This window comes from Engystomops pustulosus, chromosome 10 (assembly GCF_040894005.1).
Source record: "Engystomops pustulosus chromosome 10, aEngPut4.maternal, whole genome shotgun sequence".
Lineage (NCBI taxonomy): Eukaryota > Metazoa > Chordata > Amphibia > Anura > Leptodactylidae > Engystomops > Engystomops pustulosus.
The window spans coordinates 10,487,139-10,514,018 of record NC_092420.1 but is presented as its reverse complement, the minus strand read 5'-3'; the positions used below and the strand labels follow the sequence as shown (position 1 = coordinate 10,514,018).

At 43.2% G+C, this 26,880-nt stretch overlaps 1 protein-coding gene and 1 long non-coding RNA gene across 7 annotated transcripts; one reads left to right on the top strand and one right to left on the bottom strand.

Moving 5' to 3' along the window:
* Positions 1-905: 905 nt before the first annotated feature.
* On the bottom strand, positions 906-5,821 carry LOC140103661 (uncharacterized). The gene is made up of 4 exons (XR_011850158.1): positions 5,694-5,821; positions 3,185-3,288; positions 1,913-1,997; positions 906-1,050 (listed from the first exon to the last, which is right to left on the bottom strand). It is a non-coding gene; the product is annotated as an uncharacterized lncRNA (long non-coding RNA).
* QRICH1 (glutamine rich 1) lies at positions 5,292-26,841 on the top strand. 6 transcript variants are annotated; one of them, XM_072126818.1, is made up of 11 exons: positions 5,292-5,368; positions 10,504-10,810; positions 11,193-11,303; positions 14,211-15,188; positions 21,605-21,776; positions 21,903-22,057; positions 24,087-24,201; positions 24,836-24,944; positions 25,822-25,976; positions 26,079-26,178; positions 26,484-26,841. In XM_072126818.1, exons 2-11 carry the CDS (start codon positions 10,520-10,522, stop codon positions 26,674-26,676), a joined length of 2,379 nt encoding a protein of 792 aa, XP_071982919.1. In that variant the 5' UTR covers positions 5,292-5,368; positions 10,504-10,519; the 3' UTR covers positions 26,677-26,841. The 6 variants fall into 6 exon arrangements, with proteins under 6 accessions (XP_071982919.1, XP_071982917.1, XP_071982916.1 ...); XM_072126816.1 differs by having other exon boundaries at positions 5,320-5,596; XM_072126815.1 differs by having other exon boundaries at positions 5,320-5,600.
* The last annotated feature ends 39 nt before the right edge of the window (positions 26,842-26,880 follow it).

Sequence of the window (26,880 nt, the reverse complement as noted above, 5' to 3'; positions counted from 1 at the left end):
TTTTATTTTTTTTTAAAAACCAGCATAAGAAGCTAAAAGAGCGGATCCTGTCAGGGTAGACACACACCAGTATGTCAGTGTGCTTGGTTTACAATCCTTCATCCTGGTGGTAGTTGTCCTTTAAGATGCAACCAGCATGTTTATAGGTATTCTAGAACCAGATGGGGAAGTCGGAAGTGACCCTCCCCCAGCAGCCTCTAAAATTTCTAAAGGGTTATGGAATATGATGGCACTGTATAAATAAAGCTTATATGAAATCACACATTCAGATGGGCATGTCCTTTAAGGGTGATGCCACACGTGGCGTTTTTGGTCCATTTTGGAGCATGCGTTAAAACGTTTACCATGCGTTTGGCTGCTTAGAAACTAAGCTAAACTGGACTAAGCTAAACTATTAAGATAAACTGGAAAAAACTGTCAAAACGGACTGAAAATGCATGCTTTAAAAGGAACCTGAAATGCCATGTGTGGCATCACCCTAAAAATGTGGATTTGAGACTGCATAGGGATGTTGTCTGTAGTGACTGTCTTCTATAGCAGCTTTCTTCCATTCCTTTGCACACACAACAAGGTTTCCCACCGGAGCAAATTTTTCTCTAAAGTTGTGCATGAGGCTGTGACCCCTGGAGTCAGACAGTAGTCAAAATACAACCTGACCTCTAAACCTGAATATATACAGTAACCACATCATTCATTGTGTGGAAAAATGAGGCTCTGCCTATTCATGGTGTTATAATATCACCAGTGCTCAAGAACCTGTAATAGAACACAAAGGCAGTGATACAATGTTGCAAATAACTTCCAGTATGGTAACATTTGGAATTTCTACTATGAAATTGCAAGAAAATTTTAACAGATTTTATTGTAGAAACAATGTGGAATAAATTGTAACAAAAAATCTTTTGATTTGCATTACCTAGAATCTTTATTGTAGATCTATAGTAAATCTGCTGAAATTACGCATCGACTTGTCCACTTGATGTGTTGTTGTTCTGTAGACATCCCCATCTTCTGAGCTCTAGGAGCAGTAATGAAGATTTTGCTTTCCATCTGAAGAAAGAATAAAACACAATATAATAGACAAGTATAAAACAAGTTTATGTAGAAATCCCCTACTGATAATCCTATACAATGTTATCGCGGCCACTTCTGTGCCATTCCTGACGCTGTAGCTTTAAACTTTGCCACATTTCCCCTTGTATACAAACAAAGTAACTAATCGCTGGCTCCCAGATAGTCAAGTCTTTATTTAAGGTGGAGCGGATGGGATTATGCACCTGCCACACAACCAATGCTGTGCCAGGGGGGCAGATCACTCCTAATACTGAGATACACCTTAAGGAGCACAACCCAACATGCCCATCTACTTCTTAAGGTGGAAAGCCGACTTCTCCCAGTGCAGAGAGTAGGGAGGACCCTGGCGCCTCCTTAAGATGAAGTGTTGCTGTGTGGAGTGGGAGGTTATAGAGCAGCACATGGATATGTTAAAGCTATCCTGTCCCTACAGGGAACACAGGGACCTGGCATACTAGAGAGAGAAGAGCAGCTGGCACACAGGGGTTAAGTGGGATGCACTGGATTCGGAGACACTTTATAGGACCGTGTCTGATTGTGATGTCCGATATGTAGGAAACCATAATATGCAGATAATCAAGGACTAATACCCCCATTTGCAGATGCTGTTTATAGCCTCACCTTAGCCTTATCAATTTATCCAATCCTGGTGTGAACCACAAATCCCAGCAAGTCCGCCCCAATCAGTCTGAAGTGTCCGATCAGGTCCAATATAGGAATGATCACTTACATATGACAGGGAATGCTGGGAGTTGTAGTATTACAATGGTTGGTGACCACTGTTGTAGGGGCTATGGTGAATACAGACAGTACGGACACCTTACTATACTATACCTGCCTTATGTATGGTCTTTAGGTCTCCACACAACTGAAAAGGCCTTTAATAGCAAATTCTCCTTAGAGGGTTTAGTTTCTTCTCTGACCTAATTATTAGCAATGACATCCTTTAGCTCAGGCGTCAAAATACAATGTTATAGACAGAAGTAAACCCCTTCCTCGGCTGCCTGTCATGTAATATAGGTGATCAGAAAACTGAAAAGAGGATGTGAAAGACAATAAGAAAGCGGCCACTTCTCTATAAGAGTGGTCGCATAACAGGATTATGACTGCTTTGCTTTACTGATTTAACGTAAGCAGGGGTTAAGGGGATGGGCACAAACTGGGCCCATATGAGACCAGTACTATATACATTATAGTTAAGAACTCAGTACAGATTTTGCATTGGGACCCCACAGCTTCATGCTGTAGCTACAGTATGAGAATGAATACTTATATTGTGGAAGACAGGGGCATAACTAAAGTCATAGCAGCTGCTCTGGGGCCCACAGTGTCAAGGGGCCCCAGCATCCAACCTGACACACAAAAGAATGGAGGATGTGCACCATTATACCTTTCCCATGTGGTCAGCAGCTACTGGGACAGGTCTGTGTAAGGGCAAATTCACACGACCGTTGCGGGACGTATATACATCCCCCATAGGCCGGCAATGGGCACACAGCGTGGTACCGTTCCGTGCCCGGGAAAAGATAGGACATGTCGTATCTATTCCTGTATTACCATATATATCTATGGAGAGAGGTGAGAAAGAGCAGCGCTCACCTCCTCCTCTCCCGTGCACATGTTTGTGGGAAATCACCCTAAGTGTATTAATGTATATATATATCAGCGCATAAATGTGTGTAAGAGAGTATAAACACATGAGTATACATATACAGGCAGTCCCCGGGTTACATACAAGATAGTTTCTGTAGGCTTGTTCTTAAGTTGAGTTTGTATGTAAGTCGGAACTGTATACTTTATTATTGTAAGTCCAGTCAAAATTTTTTTTGGTCTCTGTGACTATTGGATTTTAAAAATGTTAGGTTGTCATAAGGATTAACAATAAATCTTAATTACAGACACCTGTGATAACTGTTATAGTTGTTTATTGTAGCCTAGGACTAAAGTACAGCAAATTACTAAAATCCAGAGGTCCGTTTGTAACTAGGGGTTGTATGTAAGTCAGGTGTTCTTAAGTAGGGCACCGTCTGTATGTATATTTTCTGAGGGGGTAGGGGGGCCCCATTCAGGAGTGTGCTATGGGGGGGCCCTGCCTCTCCTACTTACGCACCTGGTGTAAGAAATGCAGATGTGATATATACAAGGCTTCAGGGGCAGCCACTTCTACAGACAGTACTTGGCCCAGGACAGGGACAGGATGCAAAAAGGATTGGTCTAAAAACAGAACCAGATAAAGAATGAAATGAGGAGCTTTCTATAATCTGACATTTTCAGCTCTACTTGCATACAGACTTGGGGAAAACATGAAATTAATCTTGGAGAGGGCAGATTGAGGAAGACTCACAGGCTTTCCCTGTTACTCAATGGGGGCTTTTAGGACTCACAGGCTTTCCCTGTAAAGTGGGCATATTAAAGGAAATCTACCATATGTTTTCATGCATTGTGAACCAGACATACCTTGAGAATGGTGTAGCTACACTTATGCAGAAACATATCTTGTTTGATCCCTGAGCTGAGTGAGATGAAAAAACAATTATAAAATTCAGGATCTTGGGAAAGCTGGGTTACATGCAGGCTGCCTACATTACAACACATTACATTGAGCTTCCAGAACTGTCCAGACAGGACTGATCAACCTGAGCTGGATGACTCATACACAGCAGCTCGGGGATGGTGCAGCGATTGATTACTTCTGCCTGTTAAGGACAACACAGTGATGACATCATTCTCTGGAGCAGTGCATAAAAAAGGCGAACAGGAAAAGACCAAAAAGCACTCATAGAGTAGTAATTTGCAGAAATATTGAGACAATGGTGAGATAAGGCACCACACTAGTGGAAAGCGTGAGAGATACCGTATGGTGCTGCCAGATGACTGGATCTTCAGAGCACAGTTGCCACACTGGTCTGGATCAATTGGTAGAGAAGTGGTTGTCAGTGCGGCGCACACTGGTAATGAATGGAGTTGGAAGTGGTCTTCATACGGAACTTTTTATTGGTTACTCAACAACGAAGTGTTGTCGAGTAACCAATAAAAAGTTTTGTATGAAGACCACTTCCAACTCCATTCATTACCAGTGTGCGCCGCACTGACAACCACTACTCTACCAATTCTCTGGAGCAGTGCATAATTAGGGTAAGAGGAGAAGCCCTGGAGCTGTCACAGGAGCGACAGAGCCTCATTATCAGTATTAAAATTCTGTAAAACCACTCAGCACAGGGATTAAACAAGATATGTATATATATATATATACATATATATAAATATATTTGTTTACGAGTGGGAGGGGGGTGGCCAGACTCAAAGGCTCTCTCAACGAGTAGGCGGGGTTAGCAGGACTCACAGACTTTCTCTATGAGTGAGTGGGGTTAGTAGGACTCAAAGGCTTCTTTTATTAGTGGGTGGGGTTAGAAGGACTCACAGGCTTCTCTTATGGGTGGGTGGGGTTAGTAGGACTCACAGGCTTCTTTTATTAGTGAGTGGGGTTAGTAGGACTCAAAGGCTTCTCTTATGAGTCGGTGTGGTTAGAAGGACTCACAGGCTTCTCTTATGGGTGGGTGGGGTTAGCAGGCTCACAGGCTTCTCTTATGGGTGGGGTTAGTAGGACTCACAGGCTTCTGTTTTGAGTGGGTGGGGTTAGTAGGACTCAAAGGCTTCTTTGATGAGTGAGTGGGTTTATAAGGAGACTTACAGTCTTCTCCTATGAGGGTTAGTGGGACTCCCAGGCTCCTAACAGCATTTACACAGTTTTCTATACATACAAGTACTGAATAAAATCATGGAGACGACATATCCCTGAGCTGCTTGTACATGGCGGCTTCTAGATTTGTCTCAGTCCTGGCCTGAGGCTGATGATCCTATCATGTTATATACGTCAGCGTATGAGGAGATAAAGCACTGGTCTATGAAGATGTCACTGCCTGTATAATTGTCCTGATACCAGAGAACACTAGCAGCAGCATGAGAGGGTGCAGTCTGGGCCCATGAGGTGTCACTGTCCCATATGAGAAGACTAGTACTATAAACCATACATCATAGTCACATCACTGCTGTTATAGTCAGACTTGTGAGCAGGAGCCAGTGATGTGACCTGCTGGGACTTGTAGTGCTAATACACAGGGGTAATACGCGGGGGCTGATGTGTGAGGTCCTTGTCCTCCTCAGCTTGCACTTTCCCGTCTGCACGTCCCCTTTAAGTGGACACAGGGGCCGCCCCCCCCAGGCCGAGCATCGCGCGATTTGCCGCGTGAACTCTCGCGAGGGCCGGGCCGCGATTGGCTGACGGCTTCTGAATGTAAGATGGCGCCCAGGGAGCTGTGAGGCGAAAATAATCTATCGGAGGAGGAAAAAAAATAATAATAACGATAAAGGAATAAGGAAACCGTCAGGAGGGCAGGAAGGTTCCGGGAGCGGGGCCGCCGGGGGTGACGTGGTGGCGGCGACAGTGGAGAGGAAACAGACGGAGCCAAGGCCGTGCCGGAGGAGGAGGGGGGCGGGCTGCCTCCGGACAACGAGCAGCGGGGTAGGTGAGTGACACGGGCGGGACCGGGGAGGCCTCAGCGCCGGCGGCAGCAGCAGCGCCCGTGACCCCGGTGTGAGCGGATAACCCGCGCTATTACCTCAGCGCCGGGGACTGTGCGCGCGCCCCACACTCCTGTCACACACCGCGGGGGCGCGCTCTCCCTCCTCTGTGGACGCCTCAACAATGCACCGGGCGGAAAAAAAAAAAGCGCGGGGCCCTATTTTTTTTCCCCTCTGTTCTCATGTTTCCACCTCGCGCGCGCGCACTCGTATCCCTCCGCCGCCGCCTTCTTCTTCGTCTTAAAGTGACGGCGGAGGGATAACAGAAAAGCGGGACTACATCATACGTGGCGCTTGTGTACATGACTGAGGGGGCAGGCCGCATAATTATTATTATTATTACAACTGTAATCTATCTTCGACATCGGGTTCTGGTGCGCGCACCCTAGAAGCCCCCCCCCCCCCCGCTACGTTCTGAGGCGAGCGCGCGCACCCGAGCCTGGGACTGACGGCGCCTGCGCGTGCCCGCTCCGGGCTCTGAGAGGGGGCGGGGCCTGGGAGAAAGAAGCGATGGAGGCGAAGGAGATGTGGAGCGCGGCGGCCGCAGGGAGATGACAGGACATGACAGGATGATAGCGGGGAGTGTAACGGGGACTCCTGTGTGCTGTGCCATGGGTCAGGTCATGACGTATCTGTGATGTCATCTCAGGTAGGATACCTTTAAAGGGGACACCCCAATGATTAGGGGGGGGGGGGGGTATGATGATTCCTATGTGTGAACACTGCCCTAGTAAACGCCTTCTATACAGATATGACACTGTGTGCCGATATCTGTCACTAGAGCTTCATTCACACAGATGATGTCCCCACTTCCCCCCTCCCAGTAATCATTCCATCATTTATGTGAACATCCCGCTGGTCAGTCTTTTTAAAGCCCCTATTAAATGGATTATTTCAATTAGAGAATCGCAGACCTGATTGTCAAGCTCGGCCGTCTGACCCGGACTTATTAACGGATTGGCGCACGAACAGCGGATCTGGGGAAATGATCCCCTTTTCAACTAGCCCAGGCTATGATTGGCCAACACCACCCCGGATAGGTGCTATGGGCTTTATTCTTCTGTATTGGATGGTCGGGGCAGCAATCTATCCAGGTTGGGGCGGCCGAGCCTGACCATCGGGTCCACTCCTACATTTCCGATATCCAGTGTAGTTCTTATAATCTGTGGGGGCCAAGTTCTCTGTAATGAATGCAGCTGCACGTCAGACACAACTCTACTCCCGGTCTATGAGGCTCGTCCTTGCCCCATTCGTTTGTGTGTTTGGGCTGCTAATGCCATGGTCACCATGTTATCCCCTAACCTGTGGATTTCGGTAATCAATAAATATTGGGACGATCCCTTTAACACTGTATTCACATTGTGTTTGAACTGTTCTGTAAAGATGTATATCATAACTATACATAACTATACAGTAGGTCATTGCCCTGGAGTTTCTGCTGTTTACTACTGTGATGACGTGCTGCATGTAATGTGTAATGTACAGTAGCTGCACCTTAGAAGAACACGCGGACATGTATCCGGTGGGGATTGTTTGATGTCAAGTTGGTTGCAACCTACATCTTTCACTTTTTTGGCACCGAATTTAGCATTACCCTTCTGTTTAGCGTCCCCAAACGTTCCCGCTGTTATTACAGGTGCAGAATGATAATAAATTTCTATATGTAGCGCAGTCCTATTCGGCTGTATTGTAAAGATCATGGGGGAAAATAGACAGGATAAGAGGAAAAACTTTAGCAGGTGTAACAAAAGAAATGGTGGCCCAGCTCCAAAGAGCTTACACTCTATTACTGGATCACAAAATAATAGTGATGTGGGGTAACATAAAGGGTTGGCATCCTCAGTCTCAGGATCATTGTCTCATTGTTGACACAATAAGTCCCAGACAGACCCAGAGATGGTGATAAGTGAAGAGCAGTGGTCCACATTCTGTCGCTCAGGTTTTGGAACATTGCTGTAGAGATTTAAGTCTTTGTCTGGACCGCCCCACCTACCAATAAACTGTTCATATGCAATAAGTGAGAGTCCCACAACCCCTGAACCTCTTTAGTTGACAAACTTCAAGAAGTAACCAGTAAACCCCCTTTAAAAAGGCCACAAGCCCTGCTCATCGGTGACACTTTTTGGTATCCTCTAAAGTGGTATTCCTTCCTGTAATAGAGAGGATACATTCCCAGAATAAGTCAGCACATTATGGACAGTTAGAGACCCATCAATCCTGAGCATGAAGAAGACCAAGCCGAACCTCCTGTCATAAAGGGATTAAATATTTTTACAATATGGCCAAAGCCCATAAAGAATAGTATAACATGGTGTCACTGATGATGGAGGCTGGTGAGCGTGGAATGAGCCCACTGAAGATGTATATATGGCCCTTGCCTACAAGTGTTACCCGGAGGGGTCTTGCTAGGATGGGAGAGAAGGAATGCATTATGTCAGATGGATCCAATTATTGTATCTATTAATCTCTCTTGTCCAGAATGTATTATATTCTACCTTCCTGGCAGAATTAGACATTTACTATGTGTTTGGGACAGTCCTGCTATAAACTAACCATCATGGTAAAGGTTGCACGTCAAAGGTATTATGTTACGGTATGGATACAGCTCAAGAGAAGTGCATTACGTCATAGCCCAATTTTAAAATTTAGGAGGGGAAATTAAGTGGGTCAGGACTTGCATTATATTCTTCATGGTTATTGTTTGGAAAATTGTGGCGGCTGGGAAGTTCTATAGAGCAGTCAGGATGGCAATGTTGTCTCATAGATGCTCCTCCGTAGGGATAGTAGCTCCCAAAAGAATGTAGAGGGACATTGTTCCCGAACTGTCCCCCAAAATATGTCATGGGAGCCAGTGCCTCCCTCATTCCAACCCTTTTCCCTTTTGAGAGATGCACCATGACTAACGTTGTCTGGCAGCTGTTCAGCTATCACCAGGTAAGATGTGCGGCCTCCATGAGGCTTTAGTCGCGCTCCGCAGAGATTTCTGCATGTGGAAATCTGTTTCCTGTATCTGAATGAGGTTGTTCCTGCAGATCGGTGACTGTGGATGAAAAGTGCAGGGTGCTATCTGCGTGGTGTGAATGCATCCTTATAGATCAGTGGTTCTCAACCTTTCTAATGCTGTGACCCCGCAATACAGTTCTTCATGTTGCGGTGACCCCAAACCATGTACAAAAATATTATATTGGTGCCAAAAAATGCAATAGAATTGTGGCTGCGATGGCTTTAGGCGACCCCTGTGTTTTGGTCGTTCGACCCCTGCCGGGGTCGCGACCCACAGGTTGAGAACCACTGTTATAGATGCTGTTCTGTTTTGTGTACATTGTTATTGCGCTGATCTGGTGAGTGTCCTGTTATTTGTGTGTATATTTTAGCTCTTTTGGTCGTGTGAAGACTTCTCTTCAGGGGCCGCAGGTCCTTTCCTTGCTCCCATATTTTATAGTGTGCTATAATTGAAAGGAGTATGCGCCGTGCTGGGCCCGGGCTCTTTCCACATGTTCCTGGATCATCTTGCTCCCTCCCCTCCCCTCCCTGTTGGCTTTGTGCACGAGCCTCCATTGTAGTGGGGAGTCCTGTATTACACGCAGCGCGCTCCCGCTAGCACAGACTCTTTTGTAGGAAGGGAATTCCCTGACAGAGAAGAGAAGGGAGGGTGAACAAGGCCTGGGTTCAGCAGAAGGACACTCCATCCCCAGGCCACTTCTCAGAGCGACATTAACCCCTTGCTGACTTCCGCAAATCTGCGTTTATCGGATCTAGTTGGTGTAAAGGTGATGATACATGAGTTGCAAAATGGCTAAGGTCTCCATAGATTTAGGACACTCCTACAGTAAAGCCCAATGTGTATATGGTGAGCGCAACATCTCTAGGGCAGCTTTACTGTTATTTGTCCATAAATTATTGATTTATGGACATGTTAATTTCCTCTTGAAAATAAGATTTTATCATTTACAGCTCATTCTAATGTGTGTATGCGTAGTGTGTATATAGATATATAGATTAGTGCTGCCGTTTTTCATTTCTATTGTTTTTGGGATTGTGTTGGTTATCTTTTGCAACTCTCAGATGAATAATACATTTTTAGTTTCTTTTCACACATAAAGAAGAAAATTCTCTATAACAAACTTTAAATCCTAAATTCTTTCCTTTTTTTCGTTCCCTTCAGAATTTGGCTTCAACATAGGGTAGAAGATGGGATTTACACACAGCCTATTGTAACATATTTAACATTTTTGCTCCTTACAATGTATCTTGTTCAGTGATTCTGTGACCAGATGTTTCTCATGTCTTCATACAGAGACAGTGGTTTCAGTTACATTTACATAATTGTATTAAAGTGATTTTATTATTATGTATCCACTATATAGATGCTGTTGTGAGCAGGGCCCTCCTTCCTATTGTTTCACCTTCCCGTGATGTTGCTCTGTAATGTCTTATTATTTATACGGATTGCGTGGGACAATTACAATCTGTAAAGCGACGCAGAAGAGAATGGTGCTATGGAAATAATATCTTATTAATCTCTTAATTATTCTTATCGATTTATAGAGGGTGTTCAGCAGTTGGCAGGGTGGGGGTGGACAAAAACAAAAATTAAGGGACTAAAATTCAGATGGGCGATCACCAAAATGTGATATGTCAGGCACTTATTAAAAGGTTTGGGCTAAGATTTACAGGGCTTCTCTGCTGAATTTTAAAGGTTCAAGGGCACAAGGGAAAAAGAACGAATATATATGTATAAAAATCTGTAGATGTTTATGATCGTGTTAATATTGTAAGTTTAGAGTAATGTATTGGGAGTTATTGTTTTATAGTATTACTCTAATAATTGATTTCTTCTAAATGCAGGACTTGAGTGTGCGCTATGAATAATTCTTTGGAAAATACCATTACGTTCGAAGAGTATGTCCGCATGAAAGCTCGGACCGTCCCCCAACACAGGATGAAGGAATTCCTGGACTCTTTGGCTTCGAAAGGGCCAGATGCCTTGCAAGAGTTTCATCAACCCCCGTCCAGCACCATGGTGTATCAGCAAGGGGGTAACTGTATCTACACAGACAGTACAGAAGTGGCAGGATCACTGCTGGAACTGGCATGTCCTGTGACAAGTGTGCAACAACAAACCCAGCAGGAACAGCAGATCCATCAGGTGCAGGTGACTGATACTCCTTTTACTTTTTAGTCCTATTACGGTCACTGCAGAATATTTTACCCGACTTTAGTTTAGATGTCATAGGGTTGCTTAAAGAGGTTCTACGAATGATAGACTCTCTTTAGGTAATTTCCCATGAAGAAGATGGGTATATACTTGGGATATGCCTAGTTGGGAACTAGATTGTCTCAACCACTATAGAACCCCTTTAATAACACTCAGACATAAACATTCACACATTTTGTTTTGGCCACTCAATGTCTAAAAGATCAAGGAGCCAAAATATTTCCATATGCCTGGAGATTTTTGAGATGTCTGACACACCTGTTTTTTTTAGCTCACATCAGAGAGATGTTAGTGGCTGAGTTTCCATTGTTGATTTCAGATTCCTGAAGCGCTCATCCGACCTTGGATCCACCACCCTGCCCCTCAGCTGAATCGAATCAACCTCTCCCCCGAGGGGTCACAGGACTCTGGTATATCAGAAGATTTGTTGGTCAGTTTCCCAAAACCAGGCTATTTTATATCTAAATTTACAAGGAAATATTCTCCCTCCAAACTTTTTTTTTTTATGCCAAGTCTCAAAATACGGTTTCAATTTTAGTTCAATGAAAAAAATCTGTTTGTCCTGTTGCACCTATAAGCTTGTGTGTTATGTACCTCTTTGTAAAACTGAATGCAACACAAGTTTATGTATAGAAAAAATTTTGCTAGAAATCATCGCATAGGGAGGTTTTCCTATATGTCCTAAATTAAAATAACGACTATTATATGGTATTCTCCTCTGCGCATTCATATATTTCAATTAAGCTACCATAGTTATACATTTCTTCAATTGTATGTTATTTTTTAAAAATTACCTGTGTAGTGATAATTTTCCATAAATGTAGCCATTTAGGGGAAAAATGGCTACAAGGACAGGTAGCTGTCCTTGGATATGACCACTTCTGCACTCTTATAGCATGTGCTGTTGAGCCGTTCCCAACCACCTGGATTCAGGGTACAAGACGGCTGTGGGACATGCAGTAAGTCCTGGAGCATTTCATATGTAAAAACTTTATTTCATTGTGCAGTCATTCCAGCAGCAGTGGTTGTATCCAAGGACAACAAACTTGTTTCTATCTCGGAATACACCAAAACCTTGGACCAAAAATACAATGAGAAGTATGTAATATTCAAAGTGAAAAAAGCTTTGTTGATCACAATATCAGTAACATAGCAATAAACAGGAACATATGATAAAAAGTGTATATAATGCCAATATAAAAGGATTTTGCCTACTGTGGGCAAAGTATATAAGAAATATGGAATAGTATTAAGACAAACTAGATGGAAATGACAAGATATAGCACAGATAAATGCATAGATAGCATCCAAATCTAGATTATACAAATCACAGGGTGAAATCAAAATTATTAAAACCTAACTTTTATTAACCTCAATAAAAAACGTGTCCTAAAAACCAAACTTAAGGACCAAAAATCGGCAAATTAAACAGTAATTGCCATAAACACTGGCCAAGCCCTAATAAGTTGGGAACATATTAGGGCTTACCAGGGTTCACCCCTAGGATAGGGCGACCTTGGGACTGCCCTTGTTAGGGCAGGAGCTAATTTATTGGGTATAGGGAGAGACAGCAATAGGGACTTCTAGGTGCAGTGCTGTCATCTGTTCCTGACCTGGGGTCCACCTCTGTTTACTCCTGACCCTGCTCCTGCATCTATATACGACTCAGCCACTGGTAAGACCGTTTCATACTTTCCCTGTTTGGTTCCAGCTCTAATATTTAGAATGGATAAGTGGATTGGATGGCCAGTGTTTATGGCAATTACTGTTTAATTTGCCAATTTTTGGTCCTTAAGTTTGGTTTTTAGGACACGTTTTTTATTGAGGTTAATAAAAGTTAGGTTTTAATAATTTTGATTTCACCCTGTGATTTGCTAATTGAGATACCTCCTGGTGATTTATAGTGTATCCTTGATAATCTCTAGGTAACACGACACATAGCCTTTTTCACAGCAAACAGCTGCTGCAAAATTTGATTCTGTCAAATCTAGATTATAGTTATCATACCGATGTTTGGGCATACACTGTGGGACCCCGACACGTGTTTCGCAGATGGCTTAGAGCGCCGCCTACGAAAATTCGCTAAAATTGCCCGGCCTCTAAAGACATGACTTATGGGAAATTATTATCACACAGGTAAAACATTTTTAATAACGTCCAATTGGTGTAATGTATTTAAATGGCAGATAAATTGAAGTAAATGTTAATGCCCTGATGAGAATACCCCTTTAAGGATTATTTTATCTATTTTGTCATTTTATTTTCTTATCTACAACATTTACAACTGTTTGTTCCCTGGTTCTCTGACCACAGTCCACAGCGTTATCGTTTTCTGTGATCATGTGATTTATAGTCTCAAAACGGAACTGATGTCCCAGACTTGGAACTTGGAGTGGAGGACATTGGTCCTATTGAGTGGAATTGTTTTTACACCCTTTAAACCAAGTTTTTCGTCCGATTTATTTGATTATGTTTGAGACTGCAATCACACAGATTTCTGTACCACCCTATATATATGTATTGGAAGTAATTTTCAGTTGCAAAACTTTCTGTGTAAGCCTCACAACTCAGATCAGGTCTTCTCCTCCCTGTGGTTGGGAGCTGTCTTTATTTGGACTTAGTCTTTTTCTCCTGTCATCAGTGTGTGAGTAGACCTTGCACGCCGATGACACGTGAGCCGCTAACAAGACGTCAAAACTTGATGACGAGTTCTCTTTAAAAAAAATTAAAAAAATAATAATAATAAAAAATTGTTATCTGCTCAAATGGAGGATTAAAAAAAAGCTATAAAAAGACATCATTTTTAGCATGGAAATATTAAATTTGCATTATGAACATCTCCTGCCTGAAAGTCATAAGTCTGGTAATGAAAAGGAGATTGTAATCTGTACGTATGGATCCAGTTTCTTTCGTGTAGCCTAATCATTTGCTTCCCTGGTGGTAACTTTCTTTTGGTGATGGTGGCTATTTTTGTAGTTTGTTTTAGTATGCCTTAAGTAAAACTTGTGACCTACACATCTTTCTTTACTCGCTTGTAGTTGTTTCAATATTCTTTTTTTTTTTTCCTCTTGAAAGAAACTTCATCAAACTAGGATTTAGGGTCATATTTATCATTTCTTCATCTCTGGGTGGGAAGGTGCTGTGGGTCCCCTGGTATGGGTCCATATGAGACCTTCAGCACAATGTGACAAAAAGTCAATATAATCATCATATGAAGAGTACATACACAATGCTCTGATTTGTTTGTTTAGATTTGATGTTATATCTGCTATAACATTATTATTCAGTAGGAATTTGTTACCTAGGTTCTATTAATCGATGGTAACTTGTTTTCTAGGTCCAGCAGTCTCCCCAACAGCTCTCGCCACAGCTCAATGTCCATCAGTCCAACGAGCATCCAATCCAAGTTCAAGTGCAGATCCAGGGATCGGCTCAGTCTCAAACGGCACAAAACGCACAGACGATACAGACTCAGTCTCTTCAGTCCAACAACCCTTCACAGCAGCTCTCAAACTCCCAGTTACAGGTGGCTCAGATCCAAGTGCAGCATGTTCAGCCTGGCCAGCAGATCCAAACCACGGACCTCCAGGATGACCACATACAGCACCAACAGATTCAGGCACAGCTTGTGGCAGGACAGTCAGTAGGCGGTGGAATTCAGCTTCAAAACCCAGGTGCACTTTCACCACCACCATCGCAGGGCTCTCCTAGAGAAGGGGAGAGGCGATCTAGCTCTTCAAGCGTCCTACAGCCTGTAAAGAAACGTAAGGTGGATATGCCCATTACTTTGTCATATGCAATTTCGGGCCAGCCAGTTGCCGCTGTACTTGCTATTCCACAAGGCCAGCAGCAAAGTTATGTTTCCCTGAGGCCAGATTTGCTGACAGTGGACAGTGCTCACTTATATGGGGCCACAGGCACGATTACAAGCCCAACGGGAGAAACCTGGACAATCCCAGTTTATTCAGCAAACACCCGCAGTGATTTGCAACAGCAAAACATAACCCACATTGCCATCCCTCAAGAGGCCTACAACGCCGTCCACGTCACAGGATCTCCCACCACTGTGGCTGCTGTAAAATTAGAGGATGAGAAGGACAAAATGGTAAAAAATCACGAGGAAGTGGTTCAGACTCTGACAAACTCCCTTTTCCCGGCTCAGTTTATGAATGGGAATATCCACATTCCGGTAGCTGTCCAGGCTGTGGCAGGGGCATATCAGAATACAGCACAAACTGTCCACATATGGGACCCTCAGCAGCAGACGGCACTACACGAGCAGGTGCAGCAACAACATCAGCAGCATGCCCTGCAGGTAACTTACTGCCTACTTTTATGGGGGGAGTTTGGATTATGGACCTTATATTTTACAATATCTAGAATATTGTTGCTTCTGCATACACCTAGTGCCTTACATTCTTCTTTTGATGCATGTTGTAGCCAAAGACAGGCGCACAATATCATGGCTGTGTTTTATAGTAAAATATTGAGCTCGGAGGATTTGTGTGAATTAAAGCTTCAGAACTAGATTTAAAGGGATTGTCCATTCTCTTTTACTAATGACCTATAGGATAGTTAATTGGTAGCTGGTCAACTGGGGTACAAAACTCAGTGCCCTAAACTTATCTGCTGGATGCAGGGATTTTTATTTTGGTGATGCAGGAGCAGGCGGCTCCTTCCATAGCGTATTGATCACACCCCTTCTCTTCAGCTGCTAGTGATCCTGTGGGCCTCTATTATAATGATCGTATCAGTGCAGGTCCGACGCCAATCATTCGGACTCGTACTGTATGGGTAGGCGATAATTTTCAATATTGGAACAACCCTTGTAGTTCTTGACTCATTTTCTGCCGTTAATGCATGTAAGGCCCCCCCATTCACATGAAGCAGAACAACTCCTACTGATGCAGAATATACTTCAAATTATACCCTGTGATTTGCAATGGTACTAAATCATGTACTAATCTATACCTTGGGTAAATGTGAACATTGGGGCGGATGATCGGATTAGACTTCATCTATCAAGAGAGGCAATGTTCCTTGATAACAATAAGGGCTCCTGCACACATCAAGTCCCTAGGCAGCCATATTTCCCAAATTGTTCTCCGACTTGAATGCCCAGCATCAGAGTTGCCTGTGGTGCTGTGAGTTTCTGCCTCCCAATGGCACTCATGTCTTGTTCTCAGCACAGGACATTGGTTCCCTGTTCCGGTAAGAACTTGTAGCAGAATAGAAACTATAATGCAGCCAATGCAAAGTGAGTGCATCTGGGTAAAGGTATAAAATAAGAATTGTACATCCCCACACACACACATAATGTTCATAAAGACTACATAAAATCCTCCCTGTAATATTCTCAGCCACTCTCTCGTTTCCGTTTACTTCTAATCTTTTAATCTCTCCTGCCGGTCTCCTTTTTGCACAATTCACAAGTGTTTGCACACATTAGACTCTGCTGGACAAGTTTAGTTATTTTTGGCCGTGCTGAGAGAACATTATGGGAAGAGTTAAAAAAATAAATAAATAAACAAGCTCCCTTCTTCATCCTGGATTATGGTGACAGTTTTAGAAAAAATCTGTTTGTGCAAAAAGATGGAAAAATAACCCATCTGGTGTTAAAAATTTGTGAATATTAAAAAAAAAAAAATCTGATGCAAAACTTTCCAGAATTTGGCTGAATGAGAATCGTGTAATGCTGTGATTGGTCTTCATGAGCAAAATAAAGGGTATCTGTGTATGGGTAAAGGAAGGCTGCAAATAGATGCAGCACATGGGACACTCCTGGTATGTTTATGGATCCTTCATTGCCACTCTCTTATCTGATGGCAATGTAATGAAACTCTTGATTTAAAATCCCCATTGTGATGTCCCAGCGACTTCTTATGCACAGCAGGTCACCTCTATGTAGCAGTAGTACCCGTTATCTTTATGAGCAGCGACATGGGAAATATATACAAACCCTAAAGTTGACTGGATTTTTTTCTAACTTCTCACAACACGGCGTTATTAAAAATTTTTTTAAAACCATGATTAAATTACCGTTCAAAAATATATCCCAAAGCAACACACAAACCCCATTCATTTTGGTAACCCATAATGCTGGTTTTCCTCTGACATCCTTTCTCCTGCTGGCAGATTAAAGGGTCATGATAGAGGTGGCGGGTATATAGTAATAACTGGACGTCGTAGGAAGTCCGGAGTCATGTGATGCAGCAATCCCTTTTACGGTTGTTCACCCCACTTGTGCCTGTAGGTAGTGCAGTCACATTGTACAGACATCAGCGAGATACATGTATAATCTTTGTTATTGTTGTTATAGATGTGTAATATAATGACCCTGCTGTTGTGTTAAATTAGTATAATGACAACATATAGATGTGATTTTCTGAAACGTTGCGCCTAAAGCCATGGTGTTCAGTACGTATAATTATCACCTATGAATCATTTTGTGACTCTTGTGATTCTGAGCCGGCGCACCCACATACATATGTAACGTATATGACACAAGTTGTTAGTTACACTGGTGCTGATAGATGTTTACTGTGCGTACATTCAGCCGTGTGTAGTCCATGTGTCTGCATTAGCTCATACAGATCATTCTGCAGACAGGAGCTGTTTGGGTTGATCAGGCGCTTTTTTTTTTTTTTTTAAATCCAATTCGCACCAAATGTTAGCTGCAACAAGTCATCAATTCTGAATAAATTACGCGTGAATTACAAACTAAGGCTGCATTCACACACATGTATGGGGGACATATATATGGATAGGACATGTCCTATCTTTTCCATCTTTTCCCGTATTACGGCACCGTGGCCCATAACTTTCTAAGGAGAGGGGTGTGGGTGAGCCGCGCTCACCTCCTCCTCTCCCCGCGCTGCCGTGTGCCCGCCGTGCTACGGTGCGGCGGGCACACGGCAGTGTGCATGTAGCCTTAGGCAATATTTACACTAACATGAGCGGGACGTATGTATGTCTGCAAGCTTGCTTACGTACGTCCCCCATAGACAGTAATAGCTGTCGGGCGAGAACAACCCCTGCTCACTGTACCGGTACATAGCTGTAAACAGAGCAGGTCTCGTCTTCAGCCATATTTATGGCCGTGCTGCATTATTCTCAATGGAGGGGGAGGCAGGCAGGCACCGGTCTTATTTTAAACTTGCATGAAAGGGAACCTGTCACCTCCATACCGTACAATAAACCCCAAAAAGTTCCTTATAGGCAACTGTAATTGTTGTGTAATGATGCCAGTGTGGCTCCAATGCATTGGTGCTTCTCCACAAAAAAAACTTATTGCCCATCATTTTCCTCTTGGATCCAATCAACGAGGTGGGCGAGCTTTTAAACGCAGTCAGGTTCTCTCGTCTCCTCGTCACGGCCTAGAGCCCCACAGAGAACATGGCACACACCGGAATATTTTTTATGATTTTATTTTAGTGAGTATATCACATAGCCTAGCCTCCACCGAAATATGTGGATACAAGAAAAAATATATTTTTTTTACAGATGGGAGGTAGTTTACGACACTTCGGTCATCACAACCTTTATCATATCTGGTTTCATATGGTAGGATGTAGGGATATGGCGAGGACACGCTGCCTCAGTTTCTGTCACCACGAATGTCAATTTTACTTGGTGACAGGTGCCAATAGCCTTTGCTATAATAATAGTCCTAAGTTCACCTGCATAAACCATCACACAATCACTGAAATAACCAAAAATCTGCCCTTCACCTAGAAATTTTAAGACGACCTATATAGATCAATTAAACACTTTAAAAAGTAAATCCAACCAAAATAACCTGCATATAATTCTTGAAAGCAGACAACCTGGTGTCTGCAATTGTCTGAAGCAAAAATTGACAATAATAATAATAATTCCTTTATTTCTATAGCGCACACAGATCCCATACAACGCAAATTCAGAAAGATAAAATTGCATGAGCACATACATTTCTGCATAAAACACATCAAAGCGGAGATTTACACTCCAACTAATGAGATAACAAAGATCACTTTTAGGTGTGTGTAATCATGTGCTGGCTACACAATAACGAAACCTCATAAGTTGGGTTGGAACGCCAGAACCTAGGTATAAATAACTGAGGGGCCGGGTAAAATAAAACCATTTGGGAATGTGTGTGCTTTTTCTGAATTGCCTGCAAACTTTTGGACAGGTTCTGGATGGCGGTGTTGATGTGTGGCTAGATCAGATTCGGAGGATTAAATGTTTATCTTCCGCTCCATTACTGAAAATGATCTGGGTAGGAGAGTGGTAATAACATGAACAAAAAATCATGTTAATATCAACAGGTTTAGCTACAGAAGCTGATAATATTTGATGTATTTACAAGCTGTAGCTGCTCCCTCCTCCTGGCTGCTAATAGGCTGGTGGGGGAGGTGCACTTCAATGGGCTGTAACTTTGGGGCTGTAACTTTGGATCAGTTCGGGTGTCCTCTTAACCCCCCCCCCCCTTTCATATACCAGTCTTGTGTTTCTAGGTGCCAGGGAACCAGAGATACTAACTGTTCCGATACAAAACCCTCTCCTGACTGTCTCTTTAAGATCGCAAATACAAATTTCATTGTAAACGTGAATATCTCTGGTTCTATGGCAGCTAGAAACCTGGTATCCTATGAAAGAGGTTCTGATTCTAGGTGCCACCAGTCCACAGTTATGGCTTTTAGTAGCCAGGATGTATTGGATACGTCCACCCATTGAGGTGCCACCCTGTGAGGACATATGAGATCCGTTCGTGGCAGGGAAAAGGCTAAAAGCCAAAACCGGATGTCGATTATAAGTGTAGAGAATGTATAAAGAACTGAGGTGAGTGACCCAGCTGTACAATGCAGTCACCTATACCAGGTGCTAATACACATACAGTATTGGCTTATGAGGGAATCTGAAAAAATCTAGAAAAATAATTGCAGTCCTCAAGGCTAAAACCTGGTTGTCTTTTGTGACTATGCAGACTGCAGGCAGTATTATGTATGGTTTCTGGAATGGAGTGTAATCGTACTTCTGTGTGCCTATATATTAGTAGCAGCAGAAATTAGGATTTATATTCCAGGAATGTATTTTCTCCACGTGCACGGCTTGTCCTCACACTGCTGTGTCCCCAGCTCTGTGTATTGAGCTCCTTCACAGTCATTGCCCTCTGTCCTGAGTAGAACAGGCTACTGTTTTAAAGGGGTTTGTCATGTTTCAATAAATCTTTCATTAGACATGTGTCGGTATGTATATGTTACCTTTTTGTTTTTGCCTCATCTGAAAGCTTCAGCTTTTGCCTGTTCTCACCATGCTGCCCTCTGCATATATACACCGCTTCCTCTATCTCGCTGCTCTGGTCCATCCTCATGGCATCTCCCACTGTATCTTTCTTCACCTGTCACCAGGGACCTCATTTTCACCAAAGACAGCCTGCAGGAGCCCATTACAGCTGCATTGAATAAATGCCCCTCTGCCTTTTCTAAGCGTTTGCATTACAATAAAATTGTGTGTCATAAATTATCTTGCACCCTGACAGAATCCTCTATGTAGTCCCAGGGGTTGGGCTTTGGTTTGGATGCATTTCAAAAAATATGTGACTTATCTGTGCTGTTCACTCCTCAGCTCTCAGCCCCCACCTTTGTGCTCCTGTACAGCTCCTCCCACTGATGTAATCTCAACAGGCTGTGAGCTCTGTGCAGGAAGGAAGAGCTGTAAAGGAGCACAAAGGTGGGGGCTGAGAGATGACTCGCGTGTTGTTTTTTTGAAAAGTAGTCAAACCAAAGCCCAACCCCTAGGACTTCATAGATGATTCTGTCATGATGCAAGGTAAGTTATAACACGCAATTATATTGTAATGCAAATGCTTAGAAAAAGCAGAAAGGCAGATGGAAACTGCCGCTATAATGGGCTTCAGCAGCCTGTCTATAGTGAAAATGGCGTCCCTGTTGACAGGTTCCCTTTAAGGACAGATGGGAAAAGGAGAGGAGGGAGCAGGATGAGTCGTAACTCTCCTGCTGCAGATCCTTTTATTCATCAGAGCACAGGCATGCAAACAAAGAATCACAGAGAGTCTGTACACAGCACAAATGTAAGTAGCAGGACAGCTGCATCTCTTGATGAACATTCAGGCATTTTCTATGAGACCTTAAGGGCACATGGACAACTCCTGTAAAAGAGTGACCTACCCCTTGAAGGAAATTTGCCATCAAAAAATTTATCATGATAAACCAGGGACGTTACTCATAGATACAGGCTTGTGACTGTGGTAATCTCCTTATATTTGTTATCCATGGCCTCCTTCCTTCTAAAAATCAAGTTTTAAAATTGTACTAATGAATCTGAGGGGCTACCCTAGCCCCTCCTGTGATCTGGCTTTGTGTGAGGACAGGCCTCAAGTACACTTGGAGAAGCTAGAACCCTGGAATATAAATCCATATTTCACAGTCCTGCTGCTACTTACAACATACGTAAAGGTCTGGCATCTCCCCAGGGACGATACCGAACACTGGCTGCAGTCTGTATGGTCACACGTCGGCTTTCTTTTCAAAAGTTGATGTTAAAATGTTCATCGGGTGTAACGTATCAGATTATTTACTTATTTATCTGCAGCTCAAGGCATCTCTTATACACCGTCTTGGGGTCCTGCTTTTTCTGGTGATGTGTTAAGCAAGTGAAGGGCACATGCACCAGTATTGGGCAGATGCAAGGTACAGATATGTAATGTGGACCTTGTCTTTCCCTCAGGCCCAAGCTGTCCAGGTTACAGAAGTTGAGCCTCCCCCACAGCCCTCCCCGGAGCTGATGCTACCAAATGTTCTGAAACCAGAAGAAGGTTTGGAAGTCTGGAAGAATTGGGCTCAGACCAAGAACGCTGAACTGGAAAAGGACTCTCATAACAGACTGGCGCCAATAGGACGTATGTATAGAAATCCTTCCATGTGCAGAACCAGGCAGGGAAATGGGATCAGAACCCGTATTATACTCCATGGCTTGTGGACTTCTTCCCTTCCAGCTGTATGACTCTGTGTGTGTCTCTCTGCAGGACGCCAGCTACTGAGGTTTCAGGAGGATCTCGTTTCTTCAGCGGTTGCAGAGTTAAATTATGGATTATGTCTCATGACAAAAGAAGCTCGCAACGGCGAAGGACATCCCTATGACGCCGACGTACTCTACTATATATTCCTCTGTATTCAGAAGGTGGGTGACGTCATAAGCCGGCCCTAGCGATCTGCCAATCCTGTGATATATACATCTACAGTGGGTTCAGAAAGTAGTCAGACCCTTTTAAACGTTTCATTGCAGCCAATTGGTTAGATCAAAAATGTTATTTTTTATTTTGGCTCATTAATGTGCACTCTGCCCCGATCCCTACAGCCAGGAGTCTACTTGGGAAGATGCAACAAGTTCCTCACCCCTGGATTTGGGGGTCCACTGCCTCTTCCTTGCAGATCCTCTCCCGTTCCCTCAGGTTGGATGGTGGAGACATTTTCCAGTCTCTCCAGAGATTCTCTGTTGGTTTTAGGTCCGGGCTCTGGCTGTGCTGGTCAGGAATGGTCACAGAGATGTTCTGAAGCCTCTGCTGTGGTATTTTAGCTGTGGGCTTAGGGTCATTGTCTTGTTGGAAGGTTCGGTCCAGTCTGAGGTCCAAAACTCTGGAAGAGGTTTTCATCCAGGTCATCTCTGTACTTGGCCGCATTCATCTTTCCTTCCATTACCCCCAGGGGTCCTGTCCCTGCCCCATAGCCTGATGCTGCCCCCTATGTGTCACTGCTGGGATTGTATTTGGGAGGTGATGAGCGGCTCCTGGTTTTCTCCACCGCTTAGAATTAACACCAGAAAGTTCAATCTTCATCTCATCAGAGCAGAAATTCTTATTCCTCACAGTCCGGGATCCTTTTTTTTTTTCTTCACACTGTATGCGGCTTCCATGTGTCTTACACTGAGGAGAAGCTTCCAGACTCGGCCATAAAGCCCCGACTGCTGGAGGCCGCAGTGATGGGTGACTCCCATTTCCCTACTGCATCTTTGGAGCTCAGACACAGGGATCTTAGGGTTCTTCTTTACCTCTCTCACCAAGGCTCTTCTCCCATGGTTGGACGGCCAGGTGGAGGAAGAGTTGTGGTCGTCCCAAACTTTTTCCATTTAAAAGAAACCTACCATCATGGATCTAGCTAATAAGGTAGATCCAGTGGCAGGTTCATCTATTGTACAGCAGCATATTTGTATGATAAAATATTTTGGGGCCCTAAAGGCTTGGCAAGAAAAAACGCATTTTGCTGCTGTACAATAAATGAACCTGCCACCAGATCTACTTTTTTTTTTTTTAGGTAGATTTGTGATTGTAGGTTTCCTTTAAGGATTCCAAGGTTCCTAGGCCACTGTGCTAGGAACCTTGAGTGCTGCAGAAATTTTTTTTGTAACCTTGGCCAGATCTGTGTCTTGCCACAATTCTGTCTCTGAGCTCCTTAGGCAGTTCCTTAGACCTCATGATTCCAATGTGCTCTGACATGCACTGTGAGGTCTTAGGAAAGGCGAACACCTGTCTAAATAAGTCCAATCAGTTTAATTAAACACAGCTGGACTCCAACGAAGGAGTAGAACCATCTCAAGGAGGATCAGAAGAAAATGTAGAGCATGTGAATTAAATATGGGTGTCACAGCAAAGAAGCTTAATACTTATCACCATGTGATATTTCCGTTTTTCTTGTAGATATTTTTGCAAATTTATTAAACATGCCTTTGTTTCTGTCAAGAGTGTACAAGAGAGCAGAGCAGACTTTTTTGATCTTCCCAACAAAACAGAGTGATTGTACAGGGGTCTGATTGCTTGCCATACCCACTGTACATCTAAGGCTACTATCACACTAAATGTCCGCTCGCCCGGCCATAAACACAGGGAAAGCTGGAGCACACTTTCTTTTCCATGCGCCACAAGTGATTGTCTCCGTACCACCACCAGATGTATATCTAGATGGATATGCGTCCCCACAATCCCTGTGTGAAAGGGTTTTAAATCACATCTCGGCGTATAGAGGCAGTTGTGGAAAACGGGAAAAAATACCCCACTTTTTGGAAGCCTCATGACCTGTTTATGGGGGATTTTCCCCACTTGAATCTGGGATTGAATTTCTCCTGTTTAGATCTTATAATTTACCATTGTGCAATGTGTTGAATAGCGCTGAGGCTTTGTAGTAGTCTGACTCTTATGTATGATCTTTCCTTCTAGTACCTCTGTGAAAACGGAAGAGTAGATGATATATTTTCGGATCCTTACTACATCAAGTTCACAGAATGGCTTCACCAAATCATAAAGACATTTCAGCCCAGAGTCACACCCCTTGGTGAGTACCAATGGAAATCAAACCAATCCATTCCCAGGGCAGCCTGGAGACTCCATGACCTGTAATTCTGAGGCGCGCTGTTACAGATCCATAGCAGATTCTCCATATGCTGCAATAGTGTAGTGTTGAAGAATGTGGAAGGTGTAAACCGACCCCTTGTGGGTCTAAAAGGTAGTAAAAATACTTTTAAACATTCAAATTACCCCCCTCCAGATCTATCAACCTATAGAAACGGTTATTCCTGTAACAAAAAATACTGCCCAAATATCCGAAACTCCACTTTTCCCCCATTATGCAACAATCAAAATAATCAGTGATCAAAAGATTGTACAGCTCTGTAAAGGGTTTTTATTTATTTATTTTTTGTTTGTACAAAACGTTTGAAATTTTTCTCTATTAAAACATAATATAGGCGGTCCCCTACTTAAGAACAGCCGACTTACATACAACCCCTAGTTACAAACGCTCCTATGCATGTTGGTATTTTACTTTATCGAAGTTAAATATGGCATCCCTATAATCATATCCACCCAAAAACATGTCATGTGGAGTGCACAGTGAAGGCCGTCTACACAAATGTGTTTCTTCTTTCTACAATTTCATTGCATCTAATTTTTTACCAAATTTATTACAGGTTTTGTCATCCCCAGCCATGTGACAGAAGAGATGCTGTGGGAGTGCAAGCAGCTGGGTGCCCACTCTCCTGCGACATTACTGACTACCCTAATGTTTTTTAATACAAAGTAAGTAATGTGTATAACGTCATGTGATGTAATGTGACCGGGACAACGTATGGATTGTCTACGGCTACAGGGGCCATAAGGTGTAATATACGTTTCTGTTTATTATATTCATTTATCAATATGTTAGGTGAGGCACATTGTGCTGCTCCTTAACACAATATATAATTTGAGGCATTTTTCAGCTTTCGAGTCCAGTACAAGAGGAGGCCCATTAATTCATATTGCACGGTGCCACAATCATTCCTATGAAAGCCCATGAAAGGGGTCGTTAAAGAAAAGCTGCAGCAAATTCTTTAATTAAAATTAGTAATTGCAAATACGACCGAAGGTTTTTTTTCACTCTTGGTAGCGAAGTTTTAACTAAAATTCCAATTCCGGTCGTATACTGAATACAGTATCTGAAGGTTGTGCGAGACCAGGCCACTACCATGTGTTTACTGTATATTTTATGGTTTTTGCTACATTGTAACAGTGTGAAAGAGGCTCTTCATGGGCTTGTAAATGTGTACGAAAAATATGCTAAATTTGACGTCCTTGGAGTAACATGACACAGCAGGAAACACTCTAAAAGATTGAAGATCGAGTCACTGGATGTTGGGACTTGGTTGATGCCACCACACATGGCGCTTCTGGTCTGTTTTTAAGCGTTTTGACCGGTTACCATTATTAAGATAATTGGAAAAAATGGTCAAAAAACGCATGCGTTTTCAAACGGACTGAGAACACAAGATTAAAAATGCCATGTGTGACAGCACCCTTAGTAATAGGGCAGCGGGGGTGGGGGGGTGTTGTGATTATTTTACTGGCCTGTAAAGCTCCTATAACTCTATATTTTTCTCCCCCCCCCCCCCTTTTTTTTTCTCTTCCTTTTTATCAGGTATTTTTTGTTGAAGACCGTTGACCAGCACATGAGATTGGCTTTCTCTAAGGTTCTGAGACAAACTAAAAAGAATCCATCAAACCCAAAAGACAAAAGCACCAGCATCCGATATCTTAAGGCCTTTGGAATCCACCAGACAGGACAGCAGAAAGGTAACACCCCTGGACATATGACTGTTGGGGGTAAGGGGAGGAGGTGTTTCAGACTTTGGGACGTTTATGTATTTCACACATTTTATTTTCTATCGTTTTCAGGTTTTCCAGTTACAGATGACATGTATGCGGAGCAAACGGAGAATCCGGAAAATCCATTGCGATGCCCCATTAAACTCTATGATTTCTACCTCTTCAAATGGTACGATGGGATGATGATTGACCTCTAACTTAGGTTTCCAGGAGGGACCATTCCCTTTGTGTATGAACCCGATGGTCTGAAAAACTTGTCAGCTGCTCCCATCACTTGTAGGAGACTGCAGGTTTCTCAGCAGCTATCAGTCATGTAATGGGGAAGTATGATATCAATGTGTCAGTAGGAAAGGAAACATGATTTGTCCAAACTTTTCCCATCATCTATGTAATAGGACCCTCACAAATACTGTGATGTGTCTGGTACATCTCATAACATACTCTTCAATCTCCAATCTTTATTTCATGTTGCAGCCCACAAAGCGTGAAGGGTCGAAATGACACCTTTTACCTGACGCCAGAGCCGGTGGTGGCTCCCAACAGTCCGATCTGGTACTCCACCCAGCCCATCAGCCGGGAACAGATGGAACAGATGCTGACCCGAATTCTTATTGTCCGTGAAATCCAGGAAGCCATAGTGGTTGCCAGCGCCACCAACATGCACTAAAGAACGAATCGTTACAGCCACAGAGGGAATGAGATGGAAATGAAATGTACAGACTTTTACACTAAAACAAAAAGACATTGCCTACTTTTTTTATGATCTTGGTGTAGTAATGAGGCCCTTTTAGGCTTCTCCTGTTTAAAATAAAGTATAAGACGAAAACTTTCAGATGTGCATCTTAGCAAAAACTATACAGAATTGTTCCTG

Bases quoted from the DNA above. Each gene is read 5' to 3' on its own strand.
- QRICH1 (XM_072126818.1), top strand. From the start codon at position 10,520: ATGAATAATTCTTTGGAAAATACCATTACGTTCGAAGAGTATGTCCGC. The intron at 11,304-14,210 runs GTCAGTTTCCCA...CTTGTTTTCTAG, and splicing joins GTATATCAGAAGATTTGTTG to GTCCAGCAGTCTCCCCAACA. The intron at 22,058-24,086 runs GTGGGTGACGTC...CTTTCCTTCTAG, and splicing joins TATTCCTCTGTATTCAGAAG to TACCTCTGTGAAAACGGAAG.